Source organism: Aspergillus campestris (assembly GCF_002847485.1).
Source record: "Aspergillus campestris IBT 28561 chromosome Unknown P168scaffold_4, whole genome shotgun sequence".
NCBI lineage: Eukaryota > Fungi > Ascomycota > Eurotiomycetes > Eurotiales > Aspergillaceae > Aspergillus > Aspergillus campestris.
This window is the reverse complement of record NW_020194339.1, coordinates 2,044,867-2,064,011: the sequence shown is the minus strand read 5'-3', so window position 1 is coordinate 2,064,011 and position 19,145 is coordinate 2,044,867. Positions and strand designations below refer to the sequence as shown.

General features: G+C 56.0%; 8 protein-coding genes across 8 annotated transcripts; 4 read left to right on the top strand and 4 right to left on the bottom strand.

The window, feature by feature from the left end:
• Positions 1-254: 254 nt before the first annotated feature.
• P168DRAFT_303759 (sterylglucosidase 1) lies at positions 255-3,263 on the top strand. Its single transcript, XM_024838791.1, has 5 exons — positions 255-434; positions 490-972; positions 1,033-1,964; positions 2,027-2,345; positions 2,392-3,263. Exons 2-5 carry the CDS (start codon positions 589-591, stop codon positions 3,040-3,042), a joined length of 2,286 nt encoding a protein of 761 aa, XP_024694690.1. The 5' UTR covers positions 255-434; positions 490-588; the 3' UTR covers positions 3,043-3,263.
• A 250-nt stretch (positions 3,264-3,513) lies between these two features.
• P168DRAFT_289476 (homoserine O-acetyltransferase family protein) lies at positions 3,514-5,266 on the bottom strand. Its single transcript, XM_024837007.1, has one exon. The coding sequence runs from the start codon at positions 5,219-5,221 to the stop codon at positions 3,641-3,643; it is 1,581 nt and encodes a 526-aa protein (XP_024694689.1). The 5' UTR covers positions 5,222-5,266; the 3' UTR covers positions 3,514-3,640.
• A 193-nt stretch (positions 5,267-5,459) lies between these two features.
• lys1 (saccharopine dehydrogenase (NAD+, L-lysine-forming)) lies at positions 5,460-7,201 on the bottom strand. The gene is made up of 9 exons (XM_024837006.1): positions 7,058-7,201; positions 6,913-6,993; positions 6,842-6,858; positions 6,544-6,784; positions 6,459-6,485; positions 6,231-6,406; positions 6,085-6,181; positions 5,890-6,037; positions 5,460-5,838 (listed from the first exon to the last, which is right to left on the bottom strand). Exons 1-9 carry the CDS (start codon positions 7,113-7,115, stop codon positions 5,553-5,555), a joined length of 1,131 nt encoding a protein of 376 aa, XP_024694688.1. The 5' UTR covers positions 7,116-7,201; the 3' UTR covers positions 5,460-5,552.
• Positions 7,202-8,252: 1,051 nt separating this feature from the next.
• On the top strand, positions 8,253-10,405 carry P168DRAFT_296354 (C2H2-type zinc finger protein; the record flags this gene model as incomplete). The annotated part of the gene is made up of 8 exons (XM_024838107.1): positions 8,253-8,535; positions 8,692-9,269; positions 9,302-9,722; positions 9,784-9,924; positions 9,980-10,056; positions 10,110-10,137; positions 10,192-10,254; positions 10,305-10,405. 8 exons carry the CDS (start codon positions 8,253-8,255, stop codon positions 10,403-10,405), a joined length of 1,692 nt encoding a protein of 563 aa, XP_024694687.1.
• An 853-nt stretch (positions 10,406-11,258) lies between these two features.
• hacA (transcription factor HAC1) lies at positions 11,259-12,364 on the bottom strand (the record flags this gene model as incomplete). Its single annotated transcript, XM_024833366.1, is given in 3 exon segments — positions 11,259-11,647; positions 11,659-12,119; positions 12,171-12,364. The coding sequence occupies 3 exon segments, from the start codon at positions 12,362-12,364 to the stop codon at positions 11,259-11,261; spliced, it is 1,044 nt and encodes a 347-aa protein (XP_024694686.1).
• A 1,763-nt stretch (positions 12,365-14,127) lies between these two features.
• P168DRAFT_134475 (uncharacterized protein) lies at positions 14,128-14,486 on the top strand. Its single transcript, XM_024832710.1, has one exon. The coding sequence runs from the start codon at positions 14,248-14,250 to the stop codon at positions 14,452-14,454; it is 207 nt and encodes a 68-aa protein (XP_024694685.1). The 5' UTR covers positions 14,128-14,247; the 3' UTR covers positions 14,455-14,486.
• Positions 14,487-14,571: 85 nt separating this feature from the next.
• P168DRAFT_303754 (TauD/TfdA family dioxygenase) lies at positions 14,572-15,818 on the top strand (the record flags this gene model as incomplete). The annotated part of the gene is made up of 2 exons (XM_024838790.1): positions 14,572-14,847; positions 14,913-15,818. 2 exons carry the CDS (start codon positions 14,572-14,574, stop codon positions 15,816-15,818), a joined length of 1,182 nt encoding a protein of 393 aa, XP_024694684.1.
• Positions 15,819-16,345: 527 nt separating this feature from the next.
• P168DRAFT_232815 (inorganic phosphate transporter) lies at positions 16,346-18,112 on the bottom strand (the record flags this gene model as incomplete). The annotated part of the gene is made up of 2 exons (XM_024833337.1): positions 16,346-17,116; positions 17,189-18,112. The coding sequence occupies 2 exons, from the start codon at positions 18,110-18,112 to the stop codon at positions 16,346-16,348; spliced, it is 1,695 nt and encodes a 564-aa protein (XP_024694683.1).
• Between the last annotated feature and the right edge of the window lie 1,033 nt (positions 18,113-19,145).

Genomic DNA, 19,145 nt, shown 5'->3' with positions numbered 1-19,145 from the left:
GGGTCAGTCATAGCTCCTGTAAGCATGGAAGTTGTTTCCTGTCTCGCCCGACCACGTAGCATCGGCGTCTTCTCTTCATCATTCTGGTTCTCATCCGGATTGATAAGTTAGGGCTTCAAAGTAACATGACGCATAAATCCCTGATCTAATCCATCCCATCTTGTGTACTGTTTATCCTCATGTTTCCCGATCGGGTTAGTCTCTCCCTTATCGCTTATCTCACTTATCTAATCAGCTCAGCCTGGGCAACCTGAGGCAGCCTGAGCTCTCTTGCTTCATCTCGTCTTCGTCTCTGGCTTCATCTTCTTCTCTTCTCTCTTATCATCCCTTTGAGACCCTTTGTTTGGGTCTGTTTGTTTGATTGACAGAGACAGTCATTGGATAACCCCCCTCTTACATCCTCTTCCTCTACGGAGCTTCCTCCTGTTCGTCCGGTATGTGGATGCCACACCGACACCAGCTCATCACTCGCTGACTTGTCCATCATAGTAGGGTATATGAGGCCCTGGATGATATCGCATAGCTCGTCGAACTCTGTCACACTGTCGAACCCTCAAATCCCATCGCTTCCCCCTCGATCCACCCACAATGTCTCCGTTCCGCATCAGGGTGGATGGCCAGACCTTTCGAGACCCGCAGAACCGAGAGGTGACGCTCCGTGGGATCAATGTAGCTGGCGAATGCAAGTATCCTCGAAAACCCGATACCCCCTCCCACGTCGCCGACCGGTTCTTCGACGCCGATCACGTCTCCTTCGTCGGTCGACCCTTTTCCCTGGACGACGCCCACACCCACTTCGCCCGTCTGCGGAAATGGGGCTACAATACCATCCGATATCTGTTCACCTGGGAGGCGATTGAACATGAAGGCCCGGGTATCTATGATGATGAGTGGGTTCGCTTCACTGTGGAGGTGCTCCGCATCGCCAAGGACTACCAGTTCTACGTCTTCATGGACCCGCATCAGGATGTGGTAGGTGACCGCGAACTCACAAACTCCACGCTCCAGACGGTTCATTAACCCATTTGCCAGTGGTCTAGGCTGTCCGGAGGCTCGGGAGCGCCCGCGTGGACCCTCTATGCCGCCGGTCTCAATCCCCGAGGGTTCAAGAAAACCGAGGCCGCGATGGTCCAAAACACCGCCGACAACCCTGCCGAATTCCCAAAAATGGTTTGGAGCACCAACTATACCCGGCTGGTCTGCCAGACCATGTTCACCCTCTTTTGGGGCGGTCGAGACTTTGCGCCTCAGGCCATCATCGATGGCCTGAACATTCAGGACTACCTGCAAGGCCACTTTATCGCCGCGTGTAAGTACCTCGCCCAGCACATCCACGATGCCGGGGATCTGGAACCCGATGTGGTCATCGGCTGGGAGAGCATCAACGAGCCCCATCGGGGGTTGATCGGAGTCCAGGATATCTCTGTCGTTCCCGCGGAGCAGCAGCTCCAGCTTGGCACGTCCCCCACCGCGTTTCAGGCCATGCTGACGGGCTCGGGGCGCGCCTGTGAGGAGACCACCTGGGCCTTCGGGGGGTTCGGTCCGCACCAGACGGGCAAGGAGTTGGTGGATCCGGAGGGGGAATCGGCGTGGCTCCCGGTGGACTATGATGACCACAAGTACGGCTGGAAGCGGGACCCCGGCTGGAAGCTCGGCGAATGTCTTTGGGCGCAGCACGGGGTCTGGGAACCGTCGTCGGACCAACTGCTGCGGAGCGACTACTTTGCGAAGCACCCCCAGACGGGAAACCCATTGAATTATGACGTCTTCACCAATACCTATTTCATGGACCATTACCGGGCGTACCGGGACGCCATTCGCGGGGTGTGGCCGGAATCGATCATGTTCTGCCAGCCCCCGGTTATGGAGGTGCCTCCGGCGCTCAAGGGTACCCCTGATGACGACCCGAACATGGTTCACGCGGTGCATTACTACGACGGTTTGACCCTTCTGACCAAACATTGGTGAGTTCCTCATCTTCCCAGTCCCCCCGGCCCCACTGTAGTCCCCCATGCTGATCGTGCAGGAACCGGCTCTACAATGTCGACGTGATTGGGGTCCTTCGCGGGAAGTACTATGCACCCGCCTTTGCGGTGAAAATCGGCGAGACGGCGATCCGCAATTGTCTGCGCGACCAGCTCAAGTTCCTACGGGACGAGAGTCTCGAATACATGGGCCGTCACCCGATGGTCTTCTCCGAGATCGGTATTCCCTACGACATGGACGACCGATATGCGTACCGGACTGGGGATTACAGCAGCCAGATCAGCGCCATGGACGCGAATCATTTCGCGCTGGAAGGGAGCACGTCCAACGGGTTTACCCTCTGGCTGTACACGTCGTCGGTAAGTGGCCCGTCCATCCTCCCAGCGCCATCAGCTAACCGCGCAGAACAATCATGAATGGGGCGACAACTGGAACGGTGAGGATCTCTCCATCTACTCGGTTGACGACTTCGAGCTCCCCAGCGGAAAGCTGCTAGCCCTGGATCCCGACTCTCAGTCCCAAACCAACCGGCACTCGCCGACCTACTCAGAGAGTCGCAACAGCCTGAGCGACGAGAACGTCGGGCCCCACAATCTGAAAGGCGCGCTACGGCCACCATCCATCACATCGGAGGTGTCACAATCCGGCCAAGACAAAGTCGGTTACCGCGCTGCGCAAGCCTTCCTCCGGCCCAGCCCGGTAACCACCAACGGCACTGTCACAAAGCACCTCTTCGACCTCCGCAGCTGCACCTTCACCATGACCCTCCAGGGCCAGAAAGGCTCCGTCGGGCAAGACGCCGTGACAGAGATCTACCTGCCAGACTTCCACTTCCCAGACTCGAACACAGTCGTGTCGGTCAGCAGCGGCGAGTGGTCCATCGACGCGGTGGAGATCAACTCCATTAAAGCGCAGTATCTCCGGTGGAGACATCCCGACGGGAATCAGGACATCAAGATCCAGGGTGTCAAGCGGAAGCTTACGGACTTGAGCCCATCCTCTGAGGACATGACTTATTTGGAGCAGTGTCAGAGCGCGGGGTGTACGGTGATGTAGACTCTACCTTGGCTTAACGGGCTTCACGAACGGGGCATTTACGAACGATACGGATATATACGATTGGATATTACATTTACATTGACGTTACGAACTAATTGAATCTAATCGACCTCTGGTTATTCTCTATGGCGCTGGATTCGCATTCCATGGGTGTTTTAGTCAAGCCGTCGTGCCAGACAGCGATGGGACTCCTTTGTAGGCAGTATCCCTAATTCATGTGGGCCTGTCATTAACGAATGATTGCTGATAGACTCCCTTCTTACTGGAGATTTTATGTAGACTACTTGTAGAAAGGAGTGAGACGACATATGATCCTTTGGATCATATGCGCCCTAGTCAGCACGAGCATGGAATGGAGTTGGGTTGGATGTTGGATTGCGGAAGGATGCATTGAGCGCTAGCAGCAGACTATAGATCTTGTGGGACATGCTCCTATTATACAGTATTTACAAATAAAGTAGGCTAAACCGTATATTAAGCCATATGCTCGGTATCTATCTATCAAGAAAGACGCACGCAAAGAAACGAAGAAGAAGAAGAAGAAGAAGAAGGAAAAGATCGTCATCATCATTTCACTTTCGAGAACACCCACGCCTCACGACAGGAATTTCCCGACCGCACCGCCGATGTTCTTCAGATCCAGGAGGAACGTGTCGTGTCCGAACAGGGAGACGTCCTCGCCCAGCTCAACGTGCTGCACGGTGTCATTCCCGGCCGCCCGCAGCGTGCTGGCGATCTCCCGCTGCTGCCAGGCAGGGAAGAGACTGTCGCTGGAGACACCCAGGACCAGCACGGGGTGGTTCTTCAGCGGGGCCAGGCCGGCGACGAGGTCGGCGGGAGGGGCCGCGGCGGACTCCTCGCCGGAGAAGGCCTCGTCCATGGCGGGCGTGGACGCCGTCACGGACGGTTGCTCTTCGTAAGGCTGGTCCGGGAGTGTCAGGCTGCAGGCGACGTCGATGTAGCCGAGGTCCTTGCCGCCCTGGGCGATCTTAGCGGCGTTTTCGGCCCGCCGGCGCTTGGTCTCGAGCTGCTGCACGTCGCCGAGGTCGAACAGGTCCATGGCCTTGGAGACGTAGAGTAGACTGTTGGGATCGTATTCGAGGCAGAATTTCTCGCCCGCATGGTCGAGGTAGGTCTCGATCAGGAAGTCCGCGCAGAGCGCCGGCTGCTTGCTGGGGTCGGCGCGCTTGCGGCCAAACCGCTTCTCCCACTCAGGGCCGCTGCGGTACGTGACCGTGGCGATCTCGCGCGCGAGCTTCATGCCCGAGTGCGGCGGGATCGTGTCGTAGTAGAAGCCACGCGCCCACTTGGGGTCCATCATCAGCACCTGCCGCTGCGTGTGGCGCATGGCGATGCTGTACGGGTGGCTGCGCGCGCAGCCGCTGATGCTGACGATGCGACCGACGCGCTCGGGGAAGAGAACACCGGCCGAGAGACTCTGCATGCCGCCCATGCTAGACCCCACTGATGCATACAGTTTCTGGATACCCAGCGAGTCCAGCAGCCGGAACTGGGCGCGCACCATGTCCTCGATCGTCAAGATGGGGAACCGCGTCGCGTACCGCTTGCCGTCCAACGGGTCGATCGACGAGGGCCCCGTGCTGCCGTAGCAGCCGCCGAGGACATTCGTGCAGATGATGAAGTTTCGGTCCGTATCCAGCGGCTTCCCAGGCCCGATGAACTTCTCCCACCACCCGGGCTTGGGGTTCGCCTCGGTGCTGTGGGCGTGACTGGAAGCCGACAGACCGGTGTGGAGCAAGATGGCATTACTCCGGTCGGCGTTCAACTGGCCCCATGTCTCGTAAGCGACGTCGAATTCGCGCAGCACGCCGCCCCAGTCGAGCAACAGTGGGTCTTCACAGTGGAACTGTTCGTGCTTGCCCGTCGTGTAGGAGGGCTCCGGACCCGATTCAAGCGATCTCGTCGAGAGGAGAGCCGACTTAGCTTCTTGGGCGTCGAGACAGGGGAAAGAGAGGGCGGGGTTGGACGAGTCCTGCGAGGCGGCGGCGGAGGATACCTGAGATTTGCGGGTTGGGGCGCGATGGAGCGATCTCGGCGCGGGAAACTGTGTGGACGGGCGGGGGGAAAAGGGAGTCGTCCTCGCTGCGATTCGGGGACGGCCCCAGGCAGTGAAGCCCCGGGGAGCGGAGCGAGATACGCTCTGGAGCGGGTTCATGGCGAGATCGATAGGAGTGGGAGGGAGAAACAAGCGAGAGTGAAGTCAAAGTCAACAACTGATTATTATTCACGAGCATAGAAGAGAAGAGCGTCTATCGGCCCTCGGCCCAATCGGGCAGGCGGAGAGCGCAGGTGGGCCTGAGGCGCCGTCATCGCATGGCGTCATTTCTACGCGCTCCGATTGGTTGGTTTCAGGTGACTCATCGTTTTCTCGATGCCTCAAGGCAACACGGCAACAAGGCACCAAAGCAACAGGTAGTATAGAGGCCATTAATGCCAGACTTTTATCTCTCTATTCCCGGATGTATGTCCACTAAAACACAAATAATCTACGAGCGCATACCCTCGGGCAGCGTGGCCACCTTTTCGTTGAACAGATCCTCGGCCTGCTTCCACACGCGGGCGTTCTGGCGGTCCTTCAGCTGCAGAAGGCTGGGCATCAAGGCCTCGCTGAACATCTCGGAGCTCTCCCGGGGGAGGAGCGAGGGCAGGTGATCGATGCTGATGACGCTGAGCGTGGGGCCCTGGGTGCCCGCGGGCAGGATAACCGGCACGGTGGGCTTGTCGAAGGTGGTGGTGATGGTGTAGACGGGGACGGGGTTGTTGGGGTTGGTACTACATGGGTTAGTAGGACATAAGAGCAACAGACAGATTATGGTCACTTACGTATCGGCGCTCACGTCACAGATGACCGACAGTGTACGGTTGGGCGAGGAGAGGGAGGTGGCATCGACGAAGGGAGGAATCTTCGCCGACAGGTAGATGCAGTTGATGAAGATGTCGGCCTCTTCAATGATCTCCTTGAAGGGTCCACCTGGGAGTGTCAGTACAGACAGAGGAAAGAAAAACGATACAACTAACCCTTCTTGGTCTCGGCCATATCCCACTGCATGATGTTGGACTCGGGGATCCCGACGTCCTTGGCCAATTGGACGGCACCGTTGCCGCAGCGGCCCAGCTGGACATCATTAGCCACGGACGAAGCAACGGGGTAGACGTCCACTCACAGCTCCGATGACCAAGACCTTGGGAAGACGGCCAGCGGCCTTCTTGCCGGCTTCAACCGTCTCCTTGACCGACTCAATCAGCAGGTCCTGGTTGGCATAGGGCGTCTCCCCGGGCAGAGACTCATTCTCAGGGTGCGTCAGCTGCCACGCCCAGTTCTTCACGGCGAGAGCGGCGCCTGGTTCGAGTCAGTGTATTGAGCGTCGGTGCGGAGGGGGAAGATAACCTACCCGCATAGCCAGCGGACCAGCCGAAAGCTGTTACGACTCCAGTCAGCATTCGTCGAACCCGTCGCAATATGAAGAACTCCCGTACCAGCAACGCGGCGTCCGGCATCATCCGTCAGGAACTCCAGATCGAGGAGAGTACCACCGCCACGGGGCCACCGGCTGAGGACCTTCTCCCAGCCACCCTGCTGCTTGTAGCAATGCGCAAACGAGATGTGGACATGCTCGAGGGGGAAGTCTTCCTCGGGCAGCTCCTTGAGACCCAGAACGTAGGCGTCCTTGGGGGCATCCTTGACCCACGAGCCTTCCTCGACCAGAGGGGCTCCCACCTAGACTGTGTTAGAATTCTTCGGGGGATGGGCAAGGACGTAGAGAAGCGAGCATACGTCGGCGAATTCCTGGTCTAAAAACACGGGTTAGTTAGCAAGCATATGACCCAATTGGAGAAAGAACCTACCGTCAAAGATGCGCTGAGTGGAGCGCTCCACGGTGACCTGATATCCGGCATCAATCAAAGCCTTGGTGGTGGTGGGAGTCACTAGAGCTGGTCAGGATGATGCGATACGCGACAGATGGCGGGGCACTGGGCACTAGGTACTGACAGGCAGAGCGGGCCTCAGCCGGCTTGGTCTCGGCGCGCAACCAGATCTTGTTGGACATGATGAGATAGAGTCAGGGAATTGTCAGAGAAGGGGAATTGAACAATGCAATGGTAGACAATAATCAGACTGTAAAGAAATCACGATGGGATCGATAGAGGTATGACACATACTGCCTCCCCCACTGTCGATCTCCCCGCAGGTTGTTCCGTTCCGGATGAGTCATTCGCCGATGTCGGATGATTGGCTGGTGCCTGAGGCTGTCACTCGTGTATGCCAGATTACTCAGCAGGAGATGGATAGATTACTCAGCATATTGATAACGATAACGATCCGATAAGATAAGCCCCTCCGGATCTGTCGGACTCAGGCACCAATTCGATCCAAATCATATGGACGCGAGATATGACTATACAGTTGCTACAATTGGTGTATTTACTTAACATTCAGTCTCCACATATCATCACCCATCCTGAGTCCTATTTTCCTTTCTACCTGACCCGATTTGGCTGATTTTTCAGGGTGCCAACTCCACGCCAAGAGGTGATAGTGGCATGGAATGGCAGTCCGTGATTGGCGGACTCCACCACTCTATAGTCCACTTTCTCCCAAGGTCCTTCCACTCTCTCTCTCTTCTCTCTCTCTCTCTCAATCAACCCTCAATTTCACGTCGACAACGACAACGACGACAACGAACAGGTGGAATGATGCCCCCGTCGCATGTTAATGACAGATAACATCCGTCGCTTGCCCTAGTCAGACTCAAATCAAGTTCCTTATCCCTCAAACCGGTTCTCCTGATAGTCTGGACGATCTCTACCCTCAAGGTCCTCACATCCTCTCCGCTTTTCTCGTCCCAGCCGATCGTGACGCACCGTCCAATTTCCTCCTAATGTGGAATGTGACTTTATTTTCCGACTGATTTTGTCAATCTCCTCGATTCGGTATATCTCCGCTGAGGAAAGGGCTGAAGAAGAAACCGCGCTGATCCATCTCGTGCCCTAACAGTAGCGTCTCGGACTGACAACCCGACTCATCCGGTCACCCCCGCCTTCACATTCTTCCTTACCCGAGTCAATAGTCAATAGTCAATTGTCCGATTGCAATTAATTGATTGGAGTTATCGGACGGCGGAGACGATCTCGCGTGCGCGTTTCTACGGATCGGACGATACCGTCGAACCCGTTGAATCGACACCATGGCGTCCCACACCAAAAAGGATGACTTCTGCCTCGAGTGCAATTGGGACGCCTTCCACCTCGACGGACAAGAACCCCAGGAGAGTGACACCGTTCCCGCAGCGACGTCGCTGAGATGCCCCGAGGAAGATCACCCCTCACGCGACCAGTGTGGTGACGAGGATCCCTGCTGCGATGCCGATGACTGCTCGACAACGTGCCCGTCGGTCTGTGACGGGTTCGTCGAATGCGATCAAACCACAGCGTGCTCTGCCCCTCATTGCGATGACGCCCATTGCGATAGTACCCACTGTGATGATAACCACTGTGATGATACCCACTGCGACGATACCCATTGCGACGAGACCGGTTGTGACGATGCGCACTGCGATGACGATCACTGTGCCGGTGATTGCAAGGGTCCCAGCTGCGAGGTTGATTGCAATGCCGATTGTGAAGCCGACTGCGATCCGGATTGTGACCTCGCCTGTGATACCAATTGCGATACCAACTGCCATACCGACCTGCTCTGCTTCGATGGCCACTGCTTTGGTGACGCCCACACCGCCGCCCCGGAGCAGAGCCTCGAGTCCCTGTTAGGGCTGGGGGCTCCGTACGGTTTGGACACAGGCCTGCTTCCATCGAACCATCTGGAGCAGCCCCAGAACCAATTATCCGGGTCCAACCCTCCAGCCGCGGCAGCGATGTATCCCCCGGCTGCACCTTTCGTTCCCGCTCCCCACAATTCGCTCGCCCATTGTCATCCGCACCCGTCCCATCACTTTCACTGCCACGACCTCTACAAAGACCATCACGGCCATCCACTTCCAGGGACCTATCCTCTCCAAAACCATGTCAACCCGGCAGACGTGTTCCACATGCTGGGGATGTGTCCCGACGTCTCGACCTGCCAGGATTTCCACGTCCATGAAGAAGCCAATTGCCCCGTTCAACCCGACCAGCCGGCGGCCGATACCGCGGATGCGTTCACCTGCTTCCACGTTCCCCATAACCTAAACGAACTTTTCAAGAATCCGGTACACCCCCCACCAGCGCTCCCGCCGCAAAGGGACCACACCGCTCCTATCACCGGTGTCGTGGCCACGCCCACATCCACGCCCATCCGTATTCTCCTTATGCCCGCCGCTCTCGATCCAGTGTTAGCTCACAGTTGGTGTCAAGCGCGGGCGAGACTCCTCCCCCGCTAGATGGCGGGGGATCGTCTGTGCTGACCAGTCCGGATTTTTCCCCGGCCGACCCCGAGCTGCCCGTGTGCCGGTGGAGGACGTCGCACGGCGTCGGATCCATCTGCGGTGCAACCTTCTCCGATCCCTGTGCGCTCCAGGAGCATCTCGTGTCCTGTCACATGGGCCCGGTCGACGGAGCCAAGGGTCCGGGCTACTATTGCTGCTGGGAGGGGTGTCACCGTCCGAACGAACCGTTTTCGCAGAAGTCCAAACTTCAGGGACACTTTCTAACCCATAGCAACTGTAAGTGATCGCTAGTTTTGGGGATTGTTTTTATTTGGTGTATTGTGTCTGACTGGGACAGATAAAAATTTTACATGCATGGTGTGCGGGAAATCCTTTGCTCGCCAGGCTACGCTGGAGCGACATGAACGCAGCCATCGAGGGGAGAAACCCTATCGGTGTTCGGAGTGTGGAAAGATGTTTACCGATAGTAGTGAGCTGAGTATGTTTCTTCTTGTCTTTTTCTTACCCTGAAGATGTCAAAGCTAATGGTGTAGAAACCCACTCGCGGACACATACAGGCGAGAAGCCATTCCGATGTACCTATCCAGGCTGCAACTTCCAGACGGGCGATGTACGTGCACGATCCATGAACTAATAATAATACTGAAGTACTGACCGTTGCAGTCATCCAACATGTCCAGTCACCGACTCAGTAAGTTCTTCCATCCTGCCAACCATCTGCCTGTACACTATCTAACGTGCGTAGCACACGGAGAACGTCGGCACAAATGCATCTTCCCACGATGTACCAAGAGCTTTACTCGACCAGGTATGTAGTTCCTCCCTCCCATCTCTCTCGTTGGAAGCTAACAGCGACAGACCAACTCAAACGACATATCCGGTGTACCCATAAGGAAGACCCGGACGTGTTCTTTCCGTCTCCCACGCCTGACCAGTTTGCGCTGTCTTTTGCTATATGATTGGACCCATCTTTCCATGCATCCATGATGGCATTACTACCGACCTCCTACCACCTATTCCCTAATACCTCCTACCACCTCCCCCACTAAAAACGAACAAACCCGCCAGACAAGAGAAAAAGAAGGGCAAAATGACCGCCCATCTACGATACCCCACGATTATTGTTTATATATTATTTTACTATCTTCACATGTATGTATGCAGTATGTGTATGGATCTACTACGCTCGATCTACGAGTCAATCGACGCAGGCGTTATGCTATCTTGGATATATTACATGATATTTTTTTTTGATCAGACGTTGGTACATATCTTCTTTTTGTTTCAAGTACTGTATTGTATGTTGGATATAAAGTGCACCGGGCAGAAGTATAGGAACATTGTCGAGGACAGTAAGAAAGGGACGAAGACACTGCGGGGTGCGTTTGTAAGACGTGGGGGTAAAGAAGGAAAAGAACAAGGGTCTTTCAATAATCATTCAACTCCCTTACAAGCAATACAGTTTTCATTTACACAAGACCCCAAAATTATAAAGTAGAAGATAGTATTAAATTGTAAAGTACACGCTATCATAGTAATACATCCTAACATTGCTTTCCCAGCAGAGACGTGACGGACTCGTCGATCCGTGACGAACTCCCATAACGCCGTGTCCGTGAAGTAGTAGTGGACTTGCCCACCCGATTCTTGCGACCCGTACCCGCGGGTTGAAGACCTTTGAGAATGCGCCGGCGCCGTTCCGGGGTCTGGAGACAATCGATGGCCCAGATCAAGGTCAAAAGCGCCTCCCAGCTCCATCCATCCGTCGCTCCAACCTCGACACCCGACAGATCGGCCGGCGAGACGCGTGCGCTAACCGCTCGCTGCAAGGCCCTGCCCGTCGCATCGCGAAGTGGACGCGCCAAGGCAGGGTTGCAAGCTAGCAGGCGAGCGAGCAGTCTCATCCGGAAGACCGTGGGGCGGGTCGAGGGCCGAGAGGGGGAGGACAGGCTCGGAGTCGAAATCAACCAGAGAATCAAAGGGAAATGCCGAGAGATCTCCGCCGTCGAGAACGTCAAAGGCGAACCCGTCTTCAAGGACCGCAGGATCTGAGTCAGCGGGAGAATCACCGTGGAAGAGGCGGTGGAAGTCATCGTCAGAAAGAGGAGCCGCAGCGTCATCTGCAGCGTGAGGTCCACTGCCGACGCCGAGGTCAAAGAGGGGGAGGGCGCTTCCGTCGCCGTCGAGTCCACCGACGGGCACTGCAGGCCACACAACACCGCTGCAGGATGTTGTGCCGGATCGGTGGACTCGTCCAGAGTGGAAGGCTTGAGGGTGGGAGAGAAGGTGGCGTGGGCGAGGGAGGACGGGGTGGGGAAGGGGATGCGGTCGAGAGGGAGCTCATCGCGCTCTTGTTTGAACAGGGTGGGCGTGAGGGTGGGGGAGGGCGAAGGCGGGGAGGCGATGGTGCGGGTGGGGGTGCTGCCGCGAGAGGAGCCGCGGACCTCCGCCGAGAGCTGGGCGACTTGCTTGTTGAGTCGGTTGTTCTCGGCTTCGATCTGGTTGAGGCGTTGGAGGAGGAACTGGTTCTGTTGTTCCATCTGGATCTTCTCATTCTCGAGCTTCTCCATTTCGAGACGCTTGCGCTCGCGCGAAGTCTGGGCGGCGGCGCGATTCCGGAGGACGCGCTCGATGCGGCGTTGCTCCTTTTCGTCGTCTGTCTTTGCCCGTTTTCTACAGGAGTCAGCTTCATCATTTTTGTCTCTTGTGAATATAAGAACATACCGTGGAGGCAGGTTGGTCTTGGGAACCGGGAGTTCCTGACCCCATGACTTCCTCTTCTTGGCGGGTTTCTTCTCGTCGGTCCTCTCATCACCGTCGACCTCCAGTAAAGAGGTGTCGGCGGGGGAGACGGTGAGGGGCATCTCCGATTCGGGAGAGCTGGGGACCGAGTCCGCCGGCGAGAAGCTGTCTTCCATGATGTGACTGTCCATGATCAAGTGATCTGATGGAGATTGTGTTTGGTATTGTATTTGAATTCAGATGTATTGATTCAGATGTGATGATTTCAGATGGATGATCACGATGATGGATCACAGGGCATGGAAGACAAGAAGAAGGCAAGTACGAGGTCAGGAAAGGTCAGGTGAGAGGACACGGTGTCATCACTGAAAACAGACGGCCAGACCGTCTGAGTCAGAGGAGAAGAGTGGGGGAGAGAAGAGGACAAGTGGTCTGATGGATAGAAGAGATGGAGGATGGAAGGATGATGGAAGAAGCGAAGAGGAAGAGGGAAGTTGGCTTCTTTAAAGGCCAGCGTGGTCTGATTCAGGCGCCCCTTTATTAAGGCCGCCGCCCTCCCTTTCCTGCCCCGTTTCAGCCTTGGCCCCCAGGCAGGATGGGGAATGCAAGGGGCGGAGTGTATCATTCCATACCGTCCTGCTGTGTATTGTGACGGTCTGCATCTCTGTCTGATTTATTGATACTGGGGGTGTCTGAAGGATAGTACCTGTCAGACACAGTACTATACAGTATGATACACAAGAATGGCCAGACCGGGATGGAGCAGATGGAACATTCTAGTGGGACTTCCACCGTATTGGTTGGTTCCGTAAATAACCCACTCAGGCTCCCCATAATCTCCCCTTAAACCAGTCGAATACTCCGCCACTCATGCACCTTCTTGGGGGCTTCACCTCTCTTCAGCCCCCCTCTCTGCCCCCCCTCCGTCAGCCGTATCCTCCGTACTTTGATATATTTAGTATCTGACAGCAGATCAATAGTATCATACGAACCAGACCGCCCCAGATTTGCAGTGTTCACTAGTGACTAGTTTGTAGTTAGTAGGAATAATACGAGGATCAAGTTCAATACCGGAGGGTACTGATGACGCCTGAGGAATCCACCCGGAATAAGGGATGGTTCCATCCGTACTCCGTCGCAAGTGTTACATCCGTGTTCCCCTTTGATTAATCCTTGGTTCAATCCATCGGACCAGTGTGTCAGACAAAAGATGATCTTCCTCATGCATGCACCCCGACCGGACCCCGTCTGTCTTCCTATCAGTCGCCCGGACTCGACACGGACATGGTTCCCCGCAGTGGAAGTTCTTTGTCCGTCGGAAAGTGGACCGATATGAAGGGGGGGAGGTCCGGAATGACTGCGGAATGACTGTCCGACTCCTTTGTAGGAAAGAAGGAGAGATTGTCTCAGATCCCGTGATGAGGCGGTCACGGGATGGGAGTCACGGGAGAAAAGTCACGGGAGAAAAGTCACGGGAGAAAAGTCACGGGAGAAAAGTCACGGGATGAGAATCACGGGATGAGAATCACGGGATGAGAATCACGGGATGAGAATCACGGGATGAGAATCACGGGATAGATGCAAAATCAACAACCTCGCCAAGATATAGTCACATGACTTTCTTCAACAACAACAACAACAACAATCAAGAGAAAGAAGAGAGAGAGAGAGAGAGAGAGAAGAAATTGTGAACGACTCCCTTCTTATCCGGTCGATGTCAGAAGAAATCTCCGTGGGGACAGATGGACAGACGGAAGAACGAAAATAACCCTCCGCGGTCGACCTCTCGCCCGAGTCCACCACCTGGACCTCTCTCATGTCTCACCCTACAGCCGTACGACAACCTCATTCCTCGACCTCTTGACCTCATTTGACCTCATTTGACCTCATTTTTGACTTCGACCGGGTCGAGTGGGCTGCAATGGGGCACCAGAAGAGTAGAGAATCCTGAATCATCCAATCTGATTGGGGTACCTGTCCTACGGGGCCATCACCCAATCGACCCCCTCGGATTGCGCCATCACCGCCAATCACGGCTCTTCTCCCACAGTCGGCGCCCATGCCCTATAGTATAGTTAAACGTCCCCCCTCCACTCCTCAACGATCATCGCCGGGCACGCCATCATGCCCACTACTTGCGACCTCTTGCTCCGATGACGAGGACTGGTCAACCGTCCTGGCGGGTTCCTCTTTCGCCCGAGTTGACCGGATGCACGGCAGAAGCGGGGGGACAAGAGGGGATGGCACGGTCATCGAGGGGTTATGAAATCGGGGTATAAAATGGAGGGGTTGACCACTTCATAGTCACTCCTCCCCTCAATCAACCGGATCAATCGATCACTTGACCGTCTTCTCTCTTCGCTTCATAACCCTGTCCGCGAATATGGCCACCCTCACACAGCAGCCCGCCGCGGTCCCCCTCGACGTCTTTCCCGATGGGCTCAAGACCACCGGCCAACATGCTCCCCTCTACGACCATCTCGTGCCTTTTGAGAAGTTCCCCAAGAAGATCGAGGGTCCCACCGTCTGGGATCCCGAGGACTACCGCAACACCCCCGAGCGTTGGACCCATCGATTTTCCCCGGAGGAGATCGAGGAGCTGAGCGTCGCCAGCGATAACTTCCTGAACAATAAGATTCCGTTGACCGGAATCTCCAAGGTATTTTTTTTTTTTTTTTTTTTTTTTTCAATTTTCTTCCCGAACATCCACTTATGATAGTATAGTCCAACTTCCCCCTCCCCAACCTCGCCGGCCATCTCGATCAACTCCGCGCCGATCTCGTCGACGGCAAAGGCTTCATCCTCTTCAAGGGCTTCCCTGTCGAGAAATGGGGCAACCACAAGTCCGCCGTCGCCTACATGGGTCTCGGCACCTACCTGGGCTACTTCGTCAGCCAGAACAGCCGCGGCCACGTGCTGGGCCACGTCAAGGACGTGGGTGACGACCCCACCCAGATCGACTCGGTCCGCATCTACCGCACCAACGCCCGCCAGTTCTTCCACGCCGACGACTCCGACGTCGTCGGCCTGCTGTGTATCGCCCGCGCCCTCGAGGGCGGCGAGAGCGACATCGCCTCCTCCCACCTCGTCTACAACACCCTGGCCGCCGAGCGGCCCGACGTGCTCAAGACCCTGACCGACCCCATCTGGTACTTCGACCGCAAGGGCGAGACCTCCACCGGCCAGGACGAGTACATCCGCACCAGCGTCATCTACATGGAGCGCGACGACGGCAACGCCGCCAAGCCGCCGCGCGTCTACACCAAGTGGGACCCCTACTACGTGCGGTCGCTGACGCGCTTCTCCGACGCGGGCGTCATCCCGCCGCTGTCGGCCGCCCAGGTCGAGGCCCTCGAGGTGCTGGAGGCCACCTGCAACCGCCTCTCCCTGCACATGATCCTCGAGGTCGGCGACATCCAGTTCCTCTCCAACTCGCACGTCTTGCACGCCCGCACCGCCTACACCGACCACGCCCCGCCCACCCCGCGCCGCCACCTCATGCGTCTGTGGCTGGCCACCCCGGAGCACGAGGGGGGATGGCGTCTGCCGTTCTGGGATAGTAATGAGAAGAAGCGGGGTGGTATCCAGGTTGACGACCAGGCGCCTGTGGCGCCGCTGGATGCGGAGTAACCTAACGATTTGTTGTGATTTTATGTTGTATACCTATTAGCGGACTTAATTATGATCCTTACTTAAGTATTTTATTCTGGTTAGATCGTAGTCACCAGTGATTCTGGTAGTTTACTCTGTACACTGTATGAATGTTGTACTATTCGTGGTTTGTTGGAATATGCCGGGGGTACCTATATATATATAACCGGCTCGAGAGAACCTAATGATAAACCCAGGCAAGAGAACACGATAATAGACTTTCTATACAAAACCTACTATGGTATTCATCCACTTCTCATGTCTAATACATTATAACTATAATGAATAGGTTCTTGTATCAACCAAGACAGCTAAGACAGACCAAGAAGGCTGAGCAAGACAAGACCAGGCTAGATAGCTACAGAGTACAAAAAACCAAACAAATCATATCTTTTAAATGAATTTAGTCAATAAATTCGTATCACAAAAGAAATCTAATCTAAATATATATACATTCAACCATCATAATAACAAAAAGAACACCCAGGATATTAATAACAAGAAGACTAAAAATGCGGCGTGTTCAACGCCATCAAACACATCAAGCCCGCGACCAACCCGGCACAAGGCAACGTCAACACCCAGCCCAAAAAGATAAACGCCAACTGTCTCCAATTGACAGCGCCCAGATCGTAATTCATCAACGCGACACCCGTCGCCGCGCCCGTCAGACACTGCGTCGTGGACACGGGCAGACCCAGTCTCGAGGCGAGGAGCACCGTAATGGCGGCCCCAAGCTCCGTCGCAAAGCCACGCGTCGGCGACATCTGCGTGATCTTGTTGCCCAGCGCGCGCATGATATGGTACCCGTAGAACCAGAAGCCGAGACCGAGGAGCAGGCCGGCAATAACGAGGAACCAGACAGGCGTGGAGGCCTCCGTGTCGACCTCGCCAGCGAGGTAAGTCGCGTAGGACCCAGCCCACGGGCCAACAGAGTTGGCCACATCGTTGGAGCCGTGCGCGATGGACATGATGATGGCAGAGACAACCTGGCAGTACGTCCAGAGATGTTCGACGCGGTCGTCGTAGCGGTGAGCACGGGCGTGGATAGAGCGGAGGTGAGCCGAGTCGTGGGTGATGACATCGCGGGTGACGCCCTGCAGGAGGATGAACTTGGTCCAGCCCCAGGTCTTACGCGGGTTGAGCCAGCTGAGGTCGGCGACGGGGGCGAGGAAGCGCTCGTGGGGTCCGATGTGGACTAATTTCTTCTGGGGCTGGATCTCAGGGGACGAGGCGGTGGAGATAGCTGAGCGTTCGACGTCCGTGGCTTCGGCTGCCTTGACGGCGTCGTCGGCGGAGAAGATGGATTTCTCGTTGGGGGCACCGTTGACGTTGTTGATGCTGTTGACGTTGTTGATGATGTTGTTGTTATTGTCCTTCTGGCCTGCGCGCTCCTCGCCGTAGGCGTCTTCGTAGTAGTTGGTGACGAACTTGTCGCCCTTACCGGGGAGGTAAAGGGGGCAATTCTCCTTCATCAGCCAGGGGCCGAGGGGGATATGCCAGGGACGGATGCGGGGGTCCTGGCGGACGAGACGGCGGTGGAAGTAAGGGACGAAGAAGATGTATCCGATGGCGAGACAGCCGAAGAAGACGCCGAGGATGATTCCGGCCGCCTTGCCGGCGCCGAAGGCCTCGAGGGAGGGGGCGGAGGGGGCTTCGACGACGATGAACAGGGCGAGGATGGCGCCCGTGAAGGCGAGGTAGAAGGGGATGAGCCGCATGGCCCACTTGAAGGAGTCCTTGCGCTCGAGGACCGAGTACTTGAGGACCCCGAAGATGAGGGCCGAGAAGCCGCCTGCGATGGCGGGAGCGATGCCCCAGCTGGCGGCGATCTGGGAGACGCTGCCGTCGGCCCAGCCCCAGCTGATTTTGGCCTGCGTGGCGAAGCCGACGCCGACGAGGGCGCCGACGACGGTCTGCGTCGTGGAGACCGGCATGCCGTAGGTGGTAGCGAACATGAGCCAGAAGGCGCTGCCGAGCTCGGCGCAGCCCATGGCGAGCATGAAGGTGCCGGGGTTGCCCATGAAGCGGTCGGGGGAGATGATGCCGTCTTTGATGGTGTCTGTGACGCGGGATCCGAGGGCTACGGCGCCGACGAACTCGGTGATGGTGGCGAGGATGCCGACCTGCCACATTTCGAGCGTGCGGGCTGCCACGGAGGTGGCGTAGGAGTTGGCGACATCGTTGGCGCCGTTGCCAAAGGCGCTGAAGACGAAGGCGATAGAGGTGAGGGCGAGGATCCAGTCATACTTCGCGGTGATGGCGGGGATCATGGTGCCGGGCGGGAGTGGGAAGCCCACTGTAGGTGTAGGAGGAGAGGTTTGAGATGAATTGATGAGAGCGATTTGGTTATTGAGATTCTATGGGAGGAAACGATTTAAATATGGGAGTTTAGAACGGTTCTACACTACGTCGTAGTATCATTGCCATGTCGGCTGCGGCGGTCTCGAGGTGGACGGGTGGAGCGAAGCATGAGAGCGAGAGAATGGGAGAACGTGAGAAGATGATGGACAGACATTGGCCACGGTTAGTTGCAGTGGACTCTCAGAACCACAAATCCAGTCTACTGTCATTGACTGAAAGTGAGCAAAGGAAGAGAGATGGCACGAATCCTAGGGCTTGATGCCCGCCAGAGGAACGCTTGGCGCCAAGGCCCGCCCAGCCCGCCCAGCCCGCGGTGCCAGAGTTAAGATCCGCTTTCCATCCAATCAGCTGCATCTGCTGAACACGTTCTTGATCTTCTGGTTAGGGAAGAGATTTCAGAATACTTGGTACGGGGCGCTTGACATCTTCATCTGGTTTTCCACGCGTTGGCTGTACCTCGGGGAGTACTTTAGGTTTTCGCCTTGGTCTCATTTGCCTCTCTAAATTGATCCAACTCAATTTTTACCCACTCGGGCCTCTTGCTCAGTTGCTACTGAGCCATTGACCCGCCACGTGGGATCAGATGGCCAAAGCAGACGTCCTGGGTATGCTTGGCTGTGGACTCAACGAGGCAGTGCACACGCGACACTTTGCCATCATTGACGATCTGAATGGGTGATCTGAGCGCTGTCGGGTACTCATGATCTAATCTGTTCATGTAATTGCCACCGTGGTGTGGTTCTGAGGATGTTGACTCGTTACCTGAGACTGTCTAAAGAAGTAACAGTGTCAGTTGGTGTAGAATGGTTAGGGTTAGGTCAGTCGTCTACTTGCCCTATTCGGAGTGTATCTCGCCCTACTTCAAACCCTGTTAGTGACTGGACTGTCTCAGGCGTCTATAGGGGGATTGAGAGGTAGTTCAACCCCTGAGGCTGTTATACC

Bases quoted from the DNA above. Each gene is read 5' to 3' on its own strand.
- lys1 (XM_024837006.1), bottom strand. From the start codon at position 7,115: ATGTCCAACAAGATCTGGTTGCGCGCCGAGACCAAGCCGGCTGAGGCC. The intron at 6,486-6,543 runs GTACGGGAGTTC...GAGTCGTAACAG, and splicing joins TGCCGGACGCCGCGTTGCTG to CTTTCGGCTGGTCCGCTGGC. The intron at 6,038-6,084 runs GTTAGTTGTATC...TGACACTCCCAG, and splicing joins TATGGCCGAGACCAAGAAGG to GTGGACCCTTCAAGGAGATC.
- P168DRAFT_289476 (XM_024837007.1), bottom strand. From the start codon at position 5,221: ATGAACCCGCTCCAGAGCGTATCTCGCTCCGCTCCCCGGGGCTTCACT.
- P168DRAFT_303759 (XM_024838791.1), top strand. From the start codon at position 589: ATGTCTCCGTTCCGCATCAGGGTGGATGGCCAGACCTTTCGAGACCCG. The intron at 973-1,032 runs GTAGGTGACCGC...CCCATTTGCCAG, and splicing joins TGGACCCGCATCAGGATGTG to TGGTCTAGGCTGTCCGGAGG. The intron at 1,965-2,026 runs GTGAGTTCCTCA...CTGATCGTGCAG, and splicing joins ACCCTTCTGACCAAACATTG to GAACCGGCTCTACAATGTCG.
- P168DRAFT_134475 (XM_024832710.1), top strand. From the start codon at position 14,248: ATGCCCTATAGTATAGTTAAACGTCCCCCCTCCACTCCTCAACGATCA.